The sequence below is a fragment of the Zeugodacus cucurbitae genome, chromosome 6, assembly GCF_028554725.1.
Source record: "Zeugodacus cucurbitae isolate PBARC_wt_2022May chromosome 6, idZeuCucr1.2, whole genome shotgun sequence".
Lineage (NCBI taxonomy): Eukaryota > Metazoa > Arthropoda > Insecta > Diptera > Tephritidae > Zeugodacus > Zeugodacus cucurbitae.
Genome location: NC_071671.1, coordinates 53,487,736 through 53,510,838, shown reverse-complemented (window position 1 = coordinate 53,510,838; position 23,103 = coordinate 53,487,736). Strand labels below are relative to the sequence as shown.

At 32.9% G+C, this 23,103-nt stretch overlaps 2 protein-coding genes and 1 long non-coding RNA gene across 5 annotated transcripts in view; 1 reads left to right on the top strand and 2 right to left on the bottom strand.

Moving 5' to 3' along the window:
- Positions 1-23,103, bottom strand: part of LOC105212593 (gamma-secretase subunit pen-2) — a 303,679-nt gene that overhangs the window by 14,563 nt on the left and 266,013 nt on the right. The window lies entirely within an intron of this gene.
- On the top strand, positions 2,253-3,887 carry LOC128922581 (uncharacterized). Its single transcript, XR_008471768.1, has 2 exons — positions 2,253-2,998; positions 3,074-3,887. It is a non-coding gene; the product is annotated as an uncharacterized LOC128922581 (long non-coding RNA).
- LOC105212605 (calcium release-activated calcium channel protein 1) lies at positions 5,710-20,698 on the bottom strand. 2 transcript variants are annotated; one of them, XM_029040399.2, is made up of 3 exons: positions 19,948-20,698; positions 9,335-9,481; positions 5,710-7,094 (listed from the first exon to the last, which is right to left on the bottom strand). In XM_029040399.2, exons 1-3 carry the CDS (start codon positions 20,428-20,430, stop codon positions 6,552-6,554), a joined length of 1,173 nt encoding a protein of 390 aa, XP_028896232.1. In that variant the 5' UTR covers positions 20,431-20,698; the 3' UTR covers positions 5,710-6,551. The 2 variants fall into 2 exon arrangements, with proteins under 2 accessions (XP_028896232.1, XP_011182969.2); XM_011184667.3 differs by lacking the exon at positions 19,948-20,698 and having other exon boundaries at positions 9,335-10,918.

Genomic DNA, 23,103 nt, shown 5'->3' with positions numbered 1-23,103 from the left:
AAATTCTTGTTTGCTTTTGATTTCAAATTATTTGTTAAACATTTTCAATGTACGCGTTTAGTACGTCTTCATTGTTTACTTTAATACAAAAAAAGCTTGTTAATTCAAAAATAAAAGTTGGTTGAACTAGATTTATGTATAATCGGTAAAGTACTGATAACTCGGCAATATTGTCAACGTTATTTTGGAAATGCGAAAATTGGTCGTTACTACGGAAACAATATCTGTGTTCGATATCACATTACGCACAATGTCTAAAATAAACTTCTTATAGCGACAGACCACGATAAGCAATGACAAACATTCCTTCAAGTCAGCTTGGCTGGCTTAAAACCTCTGAGAGCCTTACTTATCGGTTAACATCAAGGTGTATACTGTGCTTGGAGCCATACAAACATATGCACATGTGACGGTATTCGAATTTCACGCGTATACTCCACTCACGTGCCGATATTGGTATTCACATTTTTTTAAATAAAGAAATCGATAAATATTTGTATATTTATGTAGGAGCAGAGATTTATACACACATAAATTATAATAAATATATTTATGCATAAACAATGCGCATACAAATATGCATTGACGCGTTCCTAATATAAAAAAAAAAAACAAAAAAACCGTGCAGCTATTTTCGGTACCTTGCTAACTTATCTAATATTCAGCTGGTCGATGGCGTGTTTTAAACAAAGGTAGTATAATAAACGAATACAATATAAGTACATATGTACAAGCGTATGTACTACGGATATTATAGCATGTTTAACTGATTATGGTTTGAACAAAAATTATTTGACACTTTCAAGTGTTTTTTTTAATTAACAAGCACATTCATACATACATCATTATTATTTTATTGTTATTATTGTAAAAAGTAGAAAACTTCACATACGTGCGTCAAAAAAATATATGAACATGATGTTTGTTTTTGTTTATTTTATTTATTAATACATATAGTATATATAGTAGTATAAGCGACTGACTAACTTTTATCTTTATTTCGGCTGACAGTTAAGTAGCTGTACGTATGTATGTACAAAGGTAAATATTTTCAATAAAAACTGTATTTTACTGAACACGCGAAGTGGCAATAATTGCCAAACAATAAACTGTAAATAAAATAGAAAAAACAGGTCTATTACGAGTTTGCTACGCTTGTTGCCTCGCCGATGACTTCAATGACATTCACAACTCCCAAATGCATGTATCCACACATACACATATTTATGCAATGCACATATATGTACCTATACGAATATGCTAATGTGTATACGAGCATATGTTTTGATGTTTATATATATAATTAATTGGCGTATATTGGCTTTGATTGACTATTTTCTAGAAGAATTTGAAGGAGAGGCACTTGCGAATAAATTTATAAATTACATATATTTATATTTCTTAAAGTGCATAATAAAAATCATAAATGTTCTTATCGAATAAAAACAAAACACTAAAGATATCACTTATCAGCTTGAATAACTCAGATAAGCCATTTTTGGTGCTGTAAGCCATAGGCACTTCTGCTGAAACATAAGCCATTTGAAAAAAATAAAGTTTTTTGCATTACAATTTCAAATAAAAAGTTGCTTTATTATCGAATCTACACTGCTTAAATTGCGACGCATTTACTTGTTGTTCTGTTCTTTAATTCACCCTAATCGGTTTGTGGAATTTTCCACTGGCACACGAGAAAGTGGCGGACAAAAACTGCATAAAAGGGGAAGCAAATACATTTCAATAAATGCAAATGAAATGAGTATGAAAAAAAAATTAATGCGTCGAGTTAAATAAATTATTCTAGAACTTTTCTTTATTATTAGAACATACTGTTCTAAGCTTTGCACTATGATGAAACTGCATTTGCTTTAATTGCAAAATCGCTTAATCACTCGCTAGTTTTGGTTTCATGGAATTTTGTAATAATGCACTTATTGCCGCACCCTAATACATTCGTATGTAAATAAATAAAGCTATTTATAAAGTTCTTTATACGAAAATTTAAAGCATTCGATAAACAATTACAACCTATGTACATGTATTTTATTTGTTTCTCTTTTCCGAAATTTACTTAAGCATTTTGCCTATTTATGGACCCTTAAATGTGCATCTGCAGCAGCAGATTCTACAGTTTGCTTTGAATATATAAAGGCACTGAAGATTGTAAATGTTTACAACGCTGTGTAGCAAAAGATAAAGTCATAGAAAGCGTTTATGCATGCTTATTAATATTATATATGCATGTTCTTTAATAAGTCACGTCCGCAGTGTTTTTCAGATATCATGTTGACTTTAAAAATGTTCCAGAAAGCCTTAAACGCGCCACCACTTATTTACGAGCTGCTTAAATTGATATATTGTTATTACATGAAGGAATGTTTGTAAATATGTATATATGTAAGTAAACGAATATAAACTGGGTGCAATACAAGTACTGCAGCTATTATACATTAATGTACACATAAATATATATGTCTATAAATGCATTTACGTAGTAAATTTAAAAATAGTTGGATGTACCTACCTTCAATTGCAATTAATAAACTGCAAACAAATATATTACAAATTAAATAAAGTCTTAAAATAGCACATTCCCAATTGTTGTTAGTTAATAAAAAAACATTAGTATGAACTACAAAGGTTACATATTAAAAAAAAAAAAAGAAATTATCTGACATGAATTATATAAAGTTTTCAGAGTCAAAAACAATGGATAAGTCCTTTGTGCCATATATAATTATGTACATAGATTAAAGACAAGGTTTGAGATGTAAAGCGAAAATGCATAACAAAAACTTGACAATTATTTGTTTAACTTTCTATCCAATTGCCGGGTAAAAAAGTTCTCACATCTTCTATACTATTAAAGTCAGCTTTAAACATTTAGGTCCCCGATAACATCAGTACAGCACAAATAAAACAAATGAAAGTAGAACTTGCTCAAATCTAAGACAGAGCTGTATGAGCCATTAATAAACAAAGAACTGCAAGTCCGAAGGTACATACTGATTAATTTTGATAAGTTTTAATTGCAACTAATTATACTACAATTAAATGTGATACATTATTGTAGGCTCTTCCGCAATTTTTCGAGCTTTATTTCATTGTTTTGTGCAGTTGGAAGTCGAGCTTGTCTGCCGAGTCCGCAACTGGAACGGAAACGTATAAACACACAAACAAATGAACTAAGCATGAGGGTTCAAGGACAGTCAACAGCTGAGAAAATTATTTAATTTGTGATTACTAAACACGTGTAATGAACATTATAAAAGTATAGCTAGTCTAGATTTCATAAAATTAGCACATATTCATAATTTAGTAATGATATACTAAAGTTATATGAAATTATTTAACTTCTAACTGTTAAAATAACTTCATTTCAATTTCGTATTTCTGAATTTACAGTTTTAGTTTCTTTTCTACTTTGTAAAACGGTGAGCACAAACACAAAACAACAATAAAAAACAGCTGAGCAGTTATTCTGCAAAAACTGTATAATTCTGATTGGAAATGATAAGAAAATTTATGTAAATAAATTTGAACTCAACTTCTGGACATAACCTCACAATTTAAAACAGAAAGATGACAAGGTAAAAGCTCCATCGAATAACACAAAGGAGAACATATGTACAAACAGATAAATGATTGCTTAAAAACCGTTTGGTCGCATATACGTAAGCATATGTATATATAAACATATATAAATAATTAAAGGTACATATATGCAAGTACGCACACCAACAGAATAATTCAGGAAATGTGTGTGTGAGTGGTGTGTGCGTGTCTGTATGTATGTATGGATATGTTCGTGAAATGAAATGGTGGCTAAACGAAGCCAGTGGGAAACGAATAGAAAGAAATAAACATTACAAATAGAAACAAAAACATAGAAAACACAACGAACGCAACGACACGTAATGACTGCTATGACAGCTCGGCACATACAGCGCGCCACACACACAAATATAGTACATATTTAGTAATAATAAAGTAAAGAAATAAAAATTTCAAAAATACAACGCTAAAGCAACGAAGTATTTGAAATTCATATAATATTTCGTTTACTTTACTTACGCACGACCTCCATACATACATACTTATGTGCATAAATTTTCGCAATCATCTACAATTACTAATTCGCACGTGAAGTATAACCAACGAACACGTGCCTGGGAATGTGGGGAAGGGACACAAGGTCTGGGCAATTACTTTTCGTTTAGTAATTTATAAATACATAACGGTGTTATTCCATTTCTGACCCACACCACCACAGCAACTGAACGGTATTCCCACATTACACTACAGCAACAAACCAATTAGATAATTTATACCAGATTAACTCTTCACTTGAAACACTACTACATATCACAAAATATACGACTAAAAAAATAATTAAATACAACCATTTTAAAATTTTGCCATCATTTTATGGAACGATATCATGGTGCATTGCAATCACTGAAATTTACTTCGTTCCTATTTACTCATTTTATTCTACATTTTTCACTACATTGATTTTTCATGTTGGAAACTTCGCATTCACTGCCACTTTATTATTTTCTTTTTTACTTACAGTTTATTATTCATGTTAGATGGCATTTTTACACAAAATGGTTGCAACTTATATTCACTTGAAAAAAAAAGTTGGAAAATTAATTCGATAGCTCTGTTTAAGCTTTGTTTAAAAAAACTGGTTTGGCGAAAGAAACGCACAAGTGTTGTGGATTTTAACCTTTTCTTGGCAAATGTCAAAAAAGACTGTCGAATTGGATAGAGCGAATTTTTATATTTATGCATTCGCTCGTACGCCGCTAGTGTGGCCAAGTTGTGAAAAGAAGAATGCCACCAAGAGGAATCAGAGAATGTAAAATATAGAGAAGGTTCACGGCGGGCTAATGGCCACACTGGTTTGCTTTTCGAAGGGGTACTCGTTTCTATAAGCGAGTTTCACCACAGAATTCTATAAGGAAGTTTCACCACTGCTTAACAGCAAGAGACCTGAAAATAGCTAGTGTGAAATGTCAAAAACTAACAAAATCCTATAAGCGAGTTTCACCACGACTGGCTAGGTAGGGGAAAATTTAACAGTGACACTTTACAGAGTTGAGCATTATGTGAGAATATAGAATTATAGAATTCTGTGGTGAAACTCGCTTATAGAAACGAGTACCCCTTCGAAAAGCAAACCAGTGTGGCCATTAGCCCGCCGTGAACCTTCTCTATATTTTACATTCTCTGTCTCTGTCTCTGATCTCAACGACAAAATTGTCAAGTGCTGCCCATTCGTAATAAAATGTAGTGCATAATTTTAGGCGCAAAGTGTTTATTTGGCATTATTTTCGAAATCATGCAAATATGGAAATATAATTTAAAAACTATTTTGATAAAATGTCGTTGTAGAAACAACAAACTTAATTGAATTATATACAATAGAGCACTCGATTATCAAATTGTTACCAGTTTATTTGATTATACATATATTTTTCCAAATTTCCTGGATGGAACGCAAGGCCTCAAATTTATGAATTTGATTAATCCTTGTTAATTTGAATCGGCGATTCCGAGGCGTTGTGAATTGAAGACTATTAATTAGATAATTCAGTACATTTCTCGTTTTTAAATGCTTTTTCTTTTTTCTCTCATTTATAGTAAGAACCTAGTGTTTATATGAGAAACTTTATTAAACTCATTGCTTAGAAAGAATGTGAATCTTTGTTTAGTTATCTTTATTTTATAAAAAATATTATGAATTTATTTTTGCTGTCGAATCAATTACGGGTACCATTGGTTATCCTTTTCAATATACAATGTTTTTAATTACAATTTCTTAAAACTATGTTAAAAGTAGTATATTAAAAATTAAGTAAATTAAGGTAGTTTGATGGATAATGTGCAATAATCACTTTCAGTTGTTATGCAGCTGAATGAAGCACATATTCGAATTTCACTGCATTTATTTTTGATATTTTGGCGCTCTACACCGTCAACTCTCAGTGACTCTCACACAGCGTAAGTCTAGAATATTGCTGTTTTAATAAAATTTAATTATAATAAAACTTTGCGCAGCTTGGCAACGCATTAATTTACAATGTGCACAAATTATTGCTTTAATAACGCTTACTTTAAGACTTATAAACAAAAATTTCAATTATAGAAATTTATATGATTACAATATTACAAAAATTATGAAGCGCTAAATCAAAGTAGATATGCCAAAATGCATTTCGCAATTGAAATTCAAACGCATTTACCAATATCACAAGAAATGTATTTGAATTCTTTGAGAATTCAATTCAATTCAGTTTTCGTGTACATACAATAACAAATGTCTATAACCTACACATAATGTATTATATATATTTATTTGTTAAAACCGTCTATCAATGTCTATATATACGTGTAAAAAGTATAGCGTATAAAAACTTTATCGCCTAAATGTATGAGGTCGCATACAAAACAAATGTCTCGTTCGCCGGTGCAAATATGCAAAAAGTGTATTTCCCGTTTTAAAATAAAATTCACCATTAGCTACTTATAACTTTTGTGGTGTGTTAAACTATTTCACCACTGGCGCCATAATTCAAACCGTTATTACGATGCAAATGATGATGATGCGTATCGATGTGATCCTGTTCCATTTGTTCCTTCAATATCTCCAACTCGCGTATACCCGAAACGGTCACTTCGTATTTATGTGTAACCAACGAACGATAGAAATGTATCGCAAACGCTAGGAAGACTATCATCACCGGTATAAGTACAATACATGCCGACCAAGCGGCTGGCTGACTTAAATCATAAAATTTCACCCAACAAAGTATGGCGATCTCGAGCAGAAAGAGTATCAGTCCGAGTAGCGTGGAGAAGGCCCACGCCGTCTCAATATACCAATGTAGGCGTTCATGTGGTGACTCGTGCACCAACGAGATGCTATGTAAATTACAAACGGTTTCGATATTCGGCAATATACAAGTACTGATCATAAGCGCCAACATATGCACGGCCACGAGTAATGTGGTGCAGATGGCGAATGCGACGAGCATGCCGGCAGGCACTTTGGTGTTACTATCCAATTGGACCTCAACCATAGCGACCTGTAGGTGATAATAAGTGGTGTGAGTAAGTGAATTTGTACATTTGTATATGCTTATGCTAGAATTACAAGTGAAATTGTTTAATTGAATTTAATTGCTTGTAGCATGGAATCGATTGCGTTGACCTGTTGACCTTTTATTTTGAACTCTATTTTATATGAATTTATGTATTTCGATTCTCATGTTAAACATATTAGTATTTATCAAAGCAAAAAATGCGAGTATTTGAATGCGGCCAAATGATAAATGCCTTACAGTGAGCGTCTTTAGATCTGTTAACGAATATAACCTCGAACAAATTATTTACGAAAATGATTTAGAATTAGTTGCTAGTAATATGGAACAATTCCCACAACAAACGGTTCTATGATATCGGAATAGGGCCGGATTTTATTCGGCCAAGGATTGTGCTTTTGGCGATCTAACTTTGTTTGGATCGGTAAGTTTTACCAAGGAATTCTCTGTAAGGACCATTTTGGCATCTCTATAGGGGGCTGCATGAACCGGCAAGTATTATTGAATTGCCATCGAAGTCATCTAACGGGAGGATCAGAAAACGAGCTGTTTCGAAAGGGTCGGACCAAAGCGAGATGGGTTAGCCATGCAAAGAGGTGATTAGTGTCACGCAAGGGATATATTGGGGTTCAGTCTGGTTAGGTAGGAGTTTTATCTACTAAAGTATCCAGAACGAAGTTAGGCGAGGATCACTGTAGCTTCGCGAGGTAACTCGAGCTCGGTGTCTACGATAGGTGGTGATTTGACTCCAAGTACGCCATTCACGGGGAGGGACCTAAGGAAGGTGTTAATAGCTCCTCTGTGAATGGCGTCCTGCCTGAAGTGGGAAGCATAAATAAATTCTCATCGAAGTCATCTAACGTTTCGGCAGTGTCGTACCAAAGTGAGAGAGAGGGCTATTAGATGGGTGAGGTTAATTGAGTATGCAAAAAGGTGGTTAGTATCACGCAGGGACTCGTTGCATGCAGGATCTACTACAGTATCCAGAACAAAGTTGCGCGAGGGTCACTCAAGTTTCGCGAGGCAACTCGATGTTGGTGTCTGTGATAGGTGGTGATTTGACTCCAAGTAAGCCAATCACGGGGTGAGGATCAATGAAGATTTTAATAGCTTCTCTGTGAATGGCGTTCAGTGCCTGTCGGTCAGATGTTTCAAGAAGAATCAAATGATGCAATAATTATGTATTGAGTTCATTTTTAAAGAGTCGGAATGTGTCAGTAGAGATCGTCTCTTCAACTTAACCTAACAATACTGGTCGGAACGACTCAAATTAATTATAAGCAATAAAAATATAATTAATTTTACAGAAAAACACACAATTCGGACTTTGGACTTACTTTTATGCTTAAAAGAAATGACATTTGAATATCCGAACTTGAATACCAGTTACTTGAAGCTAATTTGAACTCAAAATAAACTTAATAAGTCAAAATATATACGTATGACTGCAGTAACAGTTAACTGCGTCCAATTCCACCATACAAATAAATGAATAAATTGTATCAATCAGGTGTTTAGTTAGTCATTAAACAGCATTGACTGTGAGAAACATTTCTGCACTTAGTAATTACATACATTTTAAATGCTAGCATTACTTTCTGACTGGCTGCACATGAGAAGACCAAATTAATGCGCGTTGCATTGCCAAAACTAAGAATAACAAACCGAACGAAACGTAGAACAATGCAGATGTGAGACAAATGGCAGAGAAATGTTTAATGATACACATGAAATCGCAGCATGACTGCTTGAGAACCGGGTAGACGACGCTGTACTTTGAGGGACAGGAAGTTGTTTCTATAAATTTAATTGAATAGAATTCTTCTTGCGGTTACAAGTGCAAATAATGAACAACTAATAATGTTGTTGTTGCTGATTTTTCTTGCTTTTATTTTAGTTTTTGTAGATGAAAGAGCGATAGCATGAATATTTTAATTCAAGAAGATGGCTGCAAATTGTGTGCTTGCTTGGGAACTAAAAATATCAAACGACATGGGAGAATTTATTAGCTGCGCAAAGGGTTCAAGGTCTTATGTGACTTTAGAGGAATGTGACGAAGACGACAATACAACTGTTTGTATGTGCGTAAGCGGACATGAAGTAAAATTACATTTTACTAAGCAACATGTCGATTAGATAAATGAGACTACAAGAAGAAAGGTAAATATAGATGAGCTTCGTGGAAAGTCATTCTAAAATGATGTTCAAAGCCATTTCATACTCACCATGGCAAAACCGGAAAGTAGTGCCGACGTCTTGCTGGACGCCTTTAGTTTGGCGCGACTCAACTGCAGCTTACGCCAGGACAGATAGCTGGGCGAGTGTAGATCGTCTCCGGATTGCGACATGCTGGCGCTGGTCGTGCGTCGTGGCTGTAAACGAGAGAAAGGATAAAAACTGCGAAACGTTGATGCTGGCTGTGTCGACGATTGTTGTTGTTGTTGTGTATTTTGTAGCGGCGGTGTTGGCGTCACAAGCGACGATGGTGGCAGCGAATTAAAACGATTACTCGAACTCGAATTTAAATTGTGATAACGCCCGGAGCTCGCGCTATAACTTTTTTGCGACACCGAACTGGGACTACCGGATTTTGTAAGCGTATTCTGAAAACGCAGTGGACGACACGAATCACAGAGACTGTAATCGTGTGGCAAATACGTCGAATAACCACCACCACTCAGGGCAGGTGGCACGCTGCCCGTTGTAGATGGTGGCGGCGATGAAGGTGTTTGTCGCGTTGACGTCGGTAGCGGTAGCTGTGTTACGTTCGTTTCGGGAAGCAATCGCGTTCCAGACGTTATCGTGGCGTTTTTCCGATCAGCAGGCGTTGTACCGCTATAACCGCTAGGCAATATTATCGGGGTTGCCGCGGAGGCAAATGTTAGTGGCACGATTGTATCGAGCGTACCGTTACACTCATCCGTTGTACTGTTTTGTGAGATCTGATGCAACAGCAGGCTGCTGTGACTGAGTTTGGTGCGCTCATAACGCAAATTGGAATAGGTTTCAGTGTCGAGCAATAGCATTTGTTGCATTTGTTCGAGTTGTTGTTGTTGTCGCAATCTTTTTGACATTTTTGTTGTTGGCGGCTTCTTCGCAGACGACACATTGTGTTCGCGCACATGTGTGAGTGTGTCCGCTTGAGCGGCAGCAGCGCCACCACCCAACAGATGGCGTATGGTGGCGAACATTTGAAGGTAAAAGAATTGTGTCGGGACCACCAAAAACGAACGACACTTATTTGTATGTATAGGTTATTTTCTCGTTAGCTCTAGATTCGCAATGCTTGCTGTTTTGCTATGAGCTAAATAGTCTTTTTTCTTGTTTAATTAAGGGCACTGCGGCACTAATCTGTATATGTTTTTAATTAAAGCATCACAAAATGCAATTTTGAAAGACACTTCTTATGAATTCTCTTGTGAGAGCACAAATCATGTATTTATGCGTATTTATATTTGTGAGTCTATAGTTTGGTATTTTTCAAGAGTAACGCTGCAAATTTTCAAGCAGAGGTGATTCAAAAACTGCTATTTTCTAAACAATAATATTTTCAAAAGCATTTCAATATTTGCTAAATTTAAAAATAATACTTATATTGGTTTCTTAACGTTCGAAATTAACCATTAACGATTTTTTTAATTAGAGCTTCTGATGGCAGATCTGGTTGTTAACTTCAAATTCAAAATTTTTAGGTTATGGATTCATGACTTTATAACTTAATAAATTTAGAGACCAAAAACATTATTCAATTTGTTGATATGGTGAAAAAAATGTTCGCATGTTCTCATAGAGGATCTCTTGAACAAGATAATTTCGAAGAATTGCCCAATAGCCACCATTTTATATTAAAATGTCAATCTAAAACTATTTATACACTCAAATGTATTTTCAAGAGGACAATAGGCTAGATTAGCCCACTAAAACGAAATTTGTTGCGAATTGAAAATATACATTATGTTTAATATACAGGATTGGAGCCTGAATATTTTTTTTAGAAAAGAAACTATTTTGAAGAATTATTTACTTATATGTACTTCTATTAAAGCTGAAGTTCATACTTAATCATAAAATCATCTCGGATTGCCTACCAAATTATATAAAAGTCTTAATGGCTTTAAATCAATGTTTGGAGGCTTCAAAGAAACTATCTTTATATAAACAAAAGCATTAAAGTCCATTCTAAGGAGTTGAGGGTATAATTAAAGTAAGCGCTCATTCGATAAAACATATTTCAAAAGAAATGAAAGTAGTAAACAGTAAATATTTAAAAAAGCTGATGATGAGTAATGCAAAAAGCTTATGCGGTTAATGCCAGACACTGTTTTATATAAATTTATAATAATTTTATTTTTGTAGTAACTATATATAAAAAATTAATGGGGTAATTCTGAGCTGAGAAAATGTATGTCGGTCATCAATGGACATTTAAGCTGGACTTCAGCTTTTGAAGTTCAAAATTGCCGTAGATTTTTGTTACAACTTTAAGATATCGACAGCACTAAACATATTTACCGTTATTTCATTTTTATCTTGCTATTTCCCAAAACAAAACATAAAAATTTGAGGTTAGAATTGTACCAAAATGCAAAAACTGCTGACAAAAATTTAAAATATAATATTTTTGGAAAAGTGGTAGGAATTTGCAGGGGTACATGGCAATATTAATCGCACCGTCACTGTATAAAACAATCATTGCAAACAAACATCGCAAAAATATGTTTTACAATGAAACACAATTTTATTATTATTTTCGGCATACAGAGAGATAAAGGTGCTGGTGTAGAAATGTGTAGAAGAAGATGTATAATATATATATATATATATATTGTATAGCGGAACTATGACAACATAACAATTTTGTTCTTTTTGAAGTAGAAGAGCACTTTATAGACTTCCATAATATCACCGAACCTAAAATAATTTTAATAAAATTTCGCAGAAATTGGTTTTTGTTGTAGGTACCCTCTTATTAGCCGCTTCAAAACACTTTCTACTGAATTTGCAGCGTTTGCTGATATTATTTTTTACAATTAACACATTCAAATACACAAATCAGCACAGTTAAACTTTCGCGTGGATAAAAAAATGATTTTTTTAATTTGTTTATTATACAATATAAACACATTTAGTGAATCGCATACAAAAAAATGAGTGCAATCACTTGCTTATGCAAAATTTGTAATATATTTGAGTATTTAATTTTTGTTGTCACTCAACACAGACACTGACTTTCCGAATAAATGTTGAATATCCTTCAAATTTGTATACAATATTTTACAACACAACGCGCTGTTGGCGATAACGTAAGGTCTAAAATAAAAATTCGTTTTGTTTAATTTAGAAAACGCCGTTTTGCCTCTTGTCAATGTGGGCAGTGTGTCGACAATGTCGAGTCATTTCAATCAATAGCCTATGCCGAGAGCACAAATGCGGGGTGTTTATTACTCAAAGCGGCGCTCACACATTGTTGTAATTTATTATTAAAAATTATAACATTTCCAATTCGTGTACATTGATAAAGATTAAGTGAGCGCGGAAGGCAAAGCTTTTGTAGAAATCTATGTACGCGGCTTAATAAATATACATATACAATATTGATGTATATGAAAAAGCGCCGACAGAAGGAGAACTTAACGTCGGTTCGTTAGCACGAATTGCTCACTTCGTTTGTTTCTTCATATTTTTAGTTAAATACACTCATTAGTATGTCTGTATGTATGTTAATTTATGTTTAGCACATATTATTGGCGCTTATTTCACATGCCTGTCTATAAATATTAATTTAAAAGCTTTTTAGCATTAATTAACATGCTGTTTCACGACTTCTTTGGTGGAATACTGCTGGTGCTGGAATCTCTTTTGGCAATATTTAGCTTTAAAATTGCACTAAAATGTTGAACCGCACTGTTTTTGTCTTAATTAGTTGGTTTCTATGCAAATAAATTTTATTTTTATTATTTATTTTGTTGTTGTAGCGTGGCAGGCGTGCAATGCTGCAATTTGGTTGTTTAGCCGTCTTAGCCGGCTTTTGATGACACACACAGCGCATGGTGTGGCTGGTGAGTAAAAGGTAGCTGGCACAGTTGTGGGCGTGAAATTGCTAAAATTATTCGCATAAACGATGCATAAACACAAAATACCGCTATGACAGGGACGCTGACTGACGGCCTAAGCATTTTTTGATGTAATTCAATTTTATTTTATTTTACACTAAATTATTTATTTAATTTGTTATTGCATTTATTTTTGTATAAAAATATATTTTTTTTAATTTCTTAATTTGTATTAAATTTTTTTATTTACTTTAAAATATATTTTATTTTTACTTTTTTAATTTTTTTTCTCAAAACTATTTCTATTTCATATTAGCACACGTTAGTAAGCGTTTCGCGTCGAAATCACTGAGAAATGATCGAAATCGCTTGTACGCTCTACGACGACAACACGCGCTGCAGGCAAACGTTAACAACTGAATGAGTTTGTGAATGCGCTGATATGGCGGCGATGGGATGTGAAAAGCAGAGTATTAAAAGTCAATTAAATAAACACAACAACGGTGGTCCGTCCACCTAAAGTAGTAGCAAGTAATAGCCAGTCAACAACAACAGAACAAAATTTATTTGTGTTGCTATAAATTCACATAAGACCCCTAGTACATATGTACCGGCGATTGAATAACTCACTATATGCAATATGTTCTTTGGGGCGAAAAATCGATCGCTTGGGCGTTTAATTGAAAATTGGAAGTTCAAATGTGACAAAGTGTCAGCCAAAAACCACAAATGTAATGTAAATTTGTTTGTCGTAATTGGCAGAACGGCAACAAATTGTGTTGGCAGCACGTGAGCGCAATAAAATTAACAAAAAAAAAACAGATAAAGCTAAAGAACAGCGCACAAAAGTGCAAATATCTAATAAAATCAATCGTTTGAAATTAGCTATTTTGCATACTTGACTGATAGGTGAGAAAATCGAGAAAAAAAAACAAAAAGCAAAAAGAACAACAATATGCTGTGAACGATCTTTTGGTGGATCGCTTCGAATCACACGTCTAATTGGTAGGCGGTGACGTTTGGGGTTAATATATGCATATACACACAGGTGTATTTATGCTGAAAATTTACCTAGGAAATGTAGATATTTATAAAATATCTGCTAATCAATTGAAATGAACACGACTTATAAGACAGATGAAACGATTTTGCTATTAACTATTGCTAAATATTACTAATTTGAACATAATTTAAAATCATTGGCGGACAGTAGACATACTATATTTAAAGTCTCCTAAAGGCGGTTCCTAAACTAGCATTAATCAAACAATTTTTTGTTTTAGAATAAAGGTTATGCGATGAAGTACATACATTTCCACGACGGTTCTATTTAAGTATCGAGTCGAGCTCAGCTAAGGTGATGTCAAGGGTCACGAGTAGGGATGGCAACGATTAATCATTTGATTAAATTAATCGATTATTTTCATTCAATTTACGATTTAATTGCATCGAAACACCTTTTCTAATTACTCGACTATTACTCGAGTAATTGCAAAATAATCGCAAACAGCATTTTGAAATTTAATACATTTTATGTTCATCTAAGTTAGCGTACAAGGGTCGAAATTGGTCGCATCAGTCATTAATGACTGGAAACGGTGTAAACATAGTTAAATTCTAATATGTCAACGTAGTTTAATATCAATAAATGAATGTCTGGTAACACTGCATTTACAGTTAAGTCAAAGGCATTTTACGTTCAGTTGTTTGAAGCAAAGATGACATGATACGAAACTCTCTCATTTTTCCTCAAACCGAATTCCCTGATCTCTCATTTTAAGTTGGTAGCAATGCGAGTTGAAGGAATTTTTGACAGAAAAGGCGGGATGCCAGAAGTAATACCGGTAAAAGTATATGACAAAATCAGTGCGAAATATAATTTTAGGGAAATACACTGATAATATTAAATTGTGTGAAACTATTTTTTTTGCTATTATTTGTTACAAATGGCATCTAATATATCAAATGACATCATTATATTTAATATATTATATATTTTATGTTAATAAATTAATATATTTTGTTGCATGAATTTATAAAAAATCATGTTTTTATTTTCTTAATTATTTATAATTAGTATATAAGTATATTTAAGTTAGTATATATATGATATAGGTCTAATAGGGAACAGAGCATTTAAAAATAATATCTAAAAGTTAAAATACCCAAAAGTTATTTCTAAAATGCCCAATTTATTTTTTACATAGTGGGATCATTGTCAAATGTTATAAAAAATGTGGATTTTTACAGCGCTCTCTCAGAATAAAGAGTTTCGTATCATGTCATCTTTGGTTTGAAGAGCAATGGCGCCAGTTAAAAGCGAAGTGTGGACATTTTTTTAATAAAATAGCAATAACTACGTTAAATGTCAACTTTGCTGCAAAAATTTAAAATTTTCTAATAACACATCAAATATGTTGCAGTATTTAAAATTAAAGCATGCAACAGTAGCCTGCAAATTGTGGTAAGTTGGAGCAATCGGTATTACATTTTAAATTTCTTCTAGTTATATATAAATGTATGTGTACAAATTAGACTCTGAAATCTAGGAGTAACGACAATGTTCCCATAAGTGATGATGACACTGACACCATGATTGAAATGCCGAGTTGCAGCAGCAAACCAATTAATGAAAGCCCTTCAGCTTCGAAACACTATTGATGCTTGGGAAGATATGAAAACCATACGGACTTTCAAAAAAGTATTGTCATCTACTTGGTACCTCAGTACCAGCTGAGCGGCTTTTCTCAAAATCGGGTGCAACTGCGACCGAAAAACGCAATCGTTTGACAACAAAACGTTTATCGAAATTGCTTTTTCTTCAAACTTGGTTGAACAGAGAATACATTTTCTTGACTTCAATAAATATATTTTCATTTACACTAAGACAAATGAATTTTTAATACGATATTTTAATTTTATTTCCGTTTTTGTTTTTGTGTATATACCAACACAATTTGAATGTCTGAAATAAGAAAGTTGCAAAACATAGTATTTCAAGCAAGAGGCAATTTTTTTACTTTAAGATTGCTGTGCATATTTTGAAAAATTTAATGTCATTGTGCTACTTAACTTCAAATGTAGGCCATTTTCTCTTTTTGGATATGTCTGGGACTCTGTGATAGAGCATTATAATAGAAGATTCGACGCTGAAATTGGTGGTGGTCTTTATGCAATTTAGTATTATTTGAAAACATTGGAATTAATAGATTAATCGATTTTTTTACATTAATTGCAATTAATTGCAATTATTTTTTTATATCCTGCAATTAATCATTTGATTATTTAATCGATTAAAAAAATTTTTTTGCCATCCCTAGTCACGAGGCATTTTTACACTTTTATGACAAAAACTTGGCATGATAGGCCTCATCATTCTTCTTTTATGAAATAATATCCCTAAACAAAAAAAAAAAAAAAAAAAAAAAAAAAAATAAAATAAAATTACATTTATCTATATAATACCCGAGATGCATAACGTCATGTGATGTGCTACCGTTATTTGAATCCCTTCAGCAATCATAATCAATTAGTATTAATACTTATCAGTATTGACTCATAAATCACCATAGCCGCACGCATTGCCAAATTAGTAAGTTTATCTCGCAAATTTTTAGATTATGATAATATCGTTTATGGGGCTTTTGGCTGTTTATTTGTTTTTTTTTTAATGGTATGAAGATAAAAATAAAACGATACTTTGCTATTTATAACATTTGTATTAAAAAAAAAAACATTTCTAACCTAAAAATATTTTTTTCAAGATTCAGTTGTCATCATGGGCTAAGTTAGGGAATTATTACACATGAACTTCCAACTGAGTCATTGTATATATGTTACGGTGTTACGATATGACTATTTTCTATAAATGGTAAATATTAATGAAAAGTTATGTTTGGACTAAAAATCTTGGCAAATATCTAAATATCTACAAAACTCTTGGAGTTAAAATTTCTATTGTATGGCTATTCAACTCGGTAGATAGCTGATTAGGCCAACTCTTCGTTTTCTTAGACTTACAAATTGATATATTCAATTATATACTTCCTTAAGGAACATATGAACTTATTTTATATATTTATAACTCTCAACTCACGATATACGCATCTACAAAACAAAGCCATATTAACTATTCTATATTTATGTACATATACGGACATAATTAGCTTTACAAATCAACAGTTAGCAAATCTAGCTAGCTGTTTGATGAATTACAGTTGGAAAAAGCATAAGCATATGTAATAACTAATAAGCGAGTAGTAGAGAAAACTTTTACTGAATGATTGGGAAGTGCGCTGGGAAATGGAAAAAAAAAATGTAATGAAAACAATAGACACAAACAAAGTGAATTGTAAAACGCAATAAAGCAATTCCCGGCAAAGTTAACAATAAAACACGAAAAAAAAGTATTTCAAAAAATATCTGAATGGCTGATGCAGTCAAGCGGAATTTCATTGACTTCGCTACCTAGCGGTGTTTTGTGTTGTTTTTGCTGCTGCGAATTTATTCGGTGATGAACACCAAAGTATTTCTCTCCCACATTTGGCAATTTTCCAATTGAATTGAAAACTAATCTGTCATTAAACATGTTAGTAAGTGCAGATTTCCGGATTGACATTAATTAGTGTATGGCTGAATTACGAAGAGATCAAACAATTTGTGTTTATGGTGTGTGGATTTCACTTATTTATTTTGTTGTGTCGTGGGGGGAAAATAAATGAGTATTATTTTATTGCACTTGTAGTACATGTGACGTCGATAATTGGATTTATATTTTGATTATAAATTTTGTTTATTTGTAAACATGAAAAACTAAATATTTTTTCAGTAGTGATTTTGAATCTATGTTTGTAGTTAGTATGTAATACATTATATAACAAAAAATATTGATATACGCTTATGCTTATGCTATGGGTTTTAACTAGTTCGAAGCGGCTTTCAAGAATATTCACAATTCAAAAGCGGTGAATGTTTATAACAAATAACAGAAGCTTCGAGCAAAGCGTGAATAATTATAATAAAATAACAGCATGTAATGAATACAGCTATTCATACATATGCATGTCTGTCTGTAAAATCAACCACGTATGAAGCTTCAATTTCGGCATTTATTTTTATCAAAGTGTGTTACTCGTGGTTTTGACAAAAAGGTTAAACATTAAAACTTGTTATCGCATGCGGCAGACAACAGACATTCACAACAACAGCAATCACATGCTAATGCAGTCAGTCAGCAAAAACCAAAAATTATAAATAAATTACTAACAAAAAAACTAAAACTAAGGTTCTGTACACAGCCACAAATTGTTAATTAAAGGCTTGTATGTATGTATGTAATCCGCCGACTTGAATGACCGTGCCTGCAAAACGTGTCACTACATTTCTTAGCATTAAATAAGAGCTTTGCTTATACGAAAATGGAATAAAAGTTGTTTGGCCTGCCTTCCGTCTTTAGCACATTCTAAGTGTTGCAGAAATGCATTTTGTTTAAAATATTTCGAATTTTTTTTCAACTTCAGTTTTGTATATTAAAAAAAACATTTTTTTACGGACCAATTAAATTGCTAACAAATGCCGATGGTCTTTACATGCGTGCAACCGGGTTAAGAAACTGCAGCCTTTTGTTTTTTCAATTTTTTTCTGACCGAGGCAACTATTTATAAAATTTGATTTTCATAAAGCGCCACGGTTAATCACGTCTTCTCTGTAAGCTCTATTGTACAAATATGTATATGTATATGTTAATAAGTATGTTTGTATGTAGATACGTATTGTAATTATACGAATGTATTTCGGTATCCAGACAGTGAGCGTGATTCAATAACATATAATTAATTTGGGTTGGTCTTTTATCAGTGTTTATACATTATTAAGCAATAAAATTTCACAGTAGAATGCAACAAAAAACACTATGCGAACAAAGTACGGTGGTTAGAGCACAAATTTTTTTTAAGTAGATTATAATAAGCACAAATTTGGAAATAATTTTATTGAAAAGTTTATATATGGTTTTAGGTTAGAAAATAACAAGATTCATAAGCATTCGTTGAAAAAAATTAATTCAATAATTCACTGTAAGTGAGACAAAAATTAAATCATCGTACTATCACTACAATTAAATTATTCTCTTATTCCACCAATTTTCCTACAGCAAGAGAGTTTCAAAAAGTGTTGAATACAGTGTAAGTTTGCGTACACAGCAATTTCCGCAATAAAAAAGTAACGCCCCCAACGTGATATGTTTGCAAATATGGCAACGAAATTACGTACATTCAAACAAACGTACATATATGAATAAGTGAGGCAGGTAAAAGTTTTGCATTCAAAAGTTTCGATGTGCAAATACAAGATTGTTGACTTTTGCAATTAAACTTATTAGACAAACTCGATTTTCGACAAAATATGAAGTAAGCGCGACCGTAGCGACAGTATATTATATTTTTGCAAAAAAATTTTCAAAAATAATTAGCTTTCCCGGTTTGACTTGTATTTTGTGCAAGTGCAATCACCAGCACACGTTCAATAGCCAGCATTTGACAATATATTTATTTGTAAGCAGGTGAAATGTTGTGCTAAACTGCGCCACATCTTTTGAGTGTACTGTTCGGGCGGCCACCGGTCGCTTTCGATGACGACCAACCGGTACATACACATATACACACAACAACAATCGCTTATTTGTTTGTTATCTTAAATAAATAATGTTTTAATATGAAATATACAATTTTAAGCCTGTCGTGCAGCTAGCTGCCCCTCCCCGATAAAGCACATGACCCCATACTTACCCGCGAATTCGGTGGTGTATATTGAGTAATACTATTATTACGTTGATATGCGTTAGAATGATTATTGTTGTTGTTGTGATTGCCGTTGTTATTATTGTTATGTGTGTTGGTATGTCCAGAAGAAGCTAGTGATGCCGCTGTAGCGGCAATTATAGTTGCTGTCGCCGCCGATAGTGCAGAAGTATGAAAATGTTGCCCCAAATGTGGTGTGCTACCAGTGCCAGTGCCGGAACTGCTTGTATTGCCACTGCCGTTTGGTGAATGATTGATATTGTGCAGATGTGCTAGACTACCAATAGCTGTAAGACTTTGACTGGCTAAGATTTTACTGTGTTGATTGTTATTTGCGCCACTGTTACCACCTGCATTAGCGCTCTGTATGCTATTACTGCTTGTGCAATGGATTGCCTTGAATTGTTGATGCTGTTGTTGTGTACTCAAAGCATTCTCTATTCCAGACGCTGTGGTGCTCCAGACAGACATGTTGTCGTAGCTGCGACAGCTGTAGCGTTGGTTGGGCTACGCGTTTGTACGCCATTGTAAATAATTCCGCACATTTTGAAAAAATTAATAGAAAAATCACAAGAAAATAATATGTATTAGCGAAAATTTTAACTTAAATTCGCAAGCCAACGGTGTGTAAATTTCGTTGGAGCGTTTGTAAACGTAGCAAGCTCGTTGGTTGAAATGCAATTGCGCTTTGGAAAGTATCTGATTTGCACATATATAATTAAAGCGACGTCGGTGACTTTGAAACCAGTCACCAGTGAACACAATTCGGCACAAAAACACACATGAAAATAATGTAGGAATAAATATGCAAAGTATATCAAAACAAAACAAAGGAGAAATGTAATAAAATAACATATGACAGCTGGCAGTTGTTGCGACATCTTTGGGTAGACTTTGAAAATAATTTATGACAACTTTGCGTTTTACACGCAAATATGGTGGATAAACGTGAGATGGCGCTGTTGTGTCGGAAATGTTTTGGTTGTCCAGCGAGTCAGCAAATTTAATTCTAAAAGCTTCTTTTGATTTGATTTTTGTGGAAATTACATAAAGTGCAATTTATATTATTTTATAACTATTTTGGAGAAGGTTTTGGGTCTTCCCAGTGTGCTATTTCCTGCACAAAGATTCGCTTGCGAAGTACTCCGAATCCAGAGGGCAGCTGGGGTACGATGTACGATGTAGAAAGATTGCTGTCCGGAGGTAAGCGTTTCATGAAAGTTTTATAAATTATGATCGACGACTCAGATAAGGTACAAACTTGTTTGGTTCTTTGTTAATTGCCAGCAATGAGAAATATTTATTTCTGTATATTAAGTTAATAAGTATATATTTATATACATAAAGCTTTATTGTTAACTCTTTATAATGCAAACTTACAGCCAACTGGAAAAATGGAGCTTCTTGAAGCGATTATAAAATATTGCACTCATCACTCAGAACTCGCATGTTAACTAGGTATGTTTGTACATAGGTACTGAACAGACACGAATATATATGTACATGTATGTGTTAATTCAATTGCTATTTTTTTTAATTTGTTTAAGTTTTTATAATTGCTCTTCACACTTGACGATTACAATGCTCAAATAGTCCAGAAACGTCTCGAGTTTTTTTTGTGTGTGACTGCAGCTGAAAATTCGGATTTTAGCTTAGATACTCGCCTCTAGTCATGCATATTTGTACATACTTGTTTATACAAGTACAATATGTCAAAACCTGTCTCGGTTTAAGTCATGACATTGAGTGGCGCGTGGAGATACTTCAATAAAAATGTTGGACAACAAACAATTAATGTTTGTGTAAAAGGGTTACTGTGTAGTTTTCAGGCAATTTAGATTTCTAGCACTTTAATCAATTGTTGTTGTTTACAGTGACTTAAAATATTGAAAACCTGACTTTTCTGGGCATTGGTATAAAAAGAGTCTTGTATAATTGCTTATCCTGACAATCACAACTTCGAAATAATTCTGTTTCTAATTTCTATCTGATCACATATTGAATTAATAGATAGCTGCTTTGGACTCCAATAAAATCCATTTTTTCTCAGCATCTTAAAAAATGTATGTACTATGTGGTAAACGATTTTCGACACAAATTTCGAACTGGGAAAATGCTTCGAACATCGATTCAAACGAAGTTAATGTTTTATAACGAATATTTATACCCACAATAAAGTTGTTTTTTAACCATTAATTTTCATTTTCCATTCTTAATCCAGAAATATGAAACGCTACCCTCGTATGTAGACGTGTGCGCATGCATGTAACAGTGTGAAATTTGCGTTGGAAGATTTAGAGCAATTAAAGAATTTTTATTTATAGATTAAAATGATACAGCAACTTGAAATTCTAATTGAAAAAGGTAAAAAAAAAAAAAAAATATTTGGGGAGTGAAGTTGACTTTTTAAAGAAATTATTTATTAACAATATTCTTTAATTATGTTTTTTTCTTATTATAAAATAATCCAATAAATTTTATAAAAATTGAATTTGTGGTGTAGTGGAGTTTAATAGCTTAATATTATTATAAAGATAGCCCTTGACTTTAAAATCCGGGTTCGCTCCGAGAGAAGACTGCTAGAACCATTTAATATTGTTAGAACAACGTTAATTCATTGTTGAATAATCGGGAAATCTGCAAAATGTACAAGTCGATACAAACGTATGTATATGCATACATATAAATAATCGGAGATTCAAAAAATTTAAACAATTATTTTTTGTTTCACAGTTACACCTGCTACGTGACCAAAGACGTCTCACAATTCGGGTTTAAAGAAAAACAAAATGAATTAAAATAGCGCCAATTTTAAATTCACATTTTTTCTCGATTGAAAAGTGAGGAAACTAAATGTTTATATGTATAAGGATGTTAAATCAATTCAAGAAATATGCACATACATACACAGATATACATACAAATGTATATATATGTAAAACCTAGTTATTTTTTTTTTACAAATGACATAAATAGTTGCCCGTGGCTGAAGATAGTGGGCAAACTGACTGAATTTTACATTTTAACGGTTGACATGAATTTCAGAATAAACAGAATGTTCAATTAGCATTTGCAAATAAAATACAAGTAGATATGTACTCATATACTTATATCATCTGAACTGTTATATACATACATATGTAT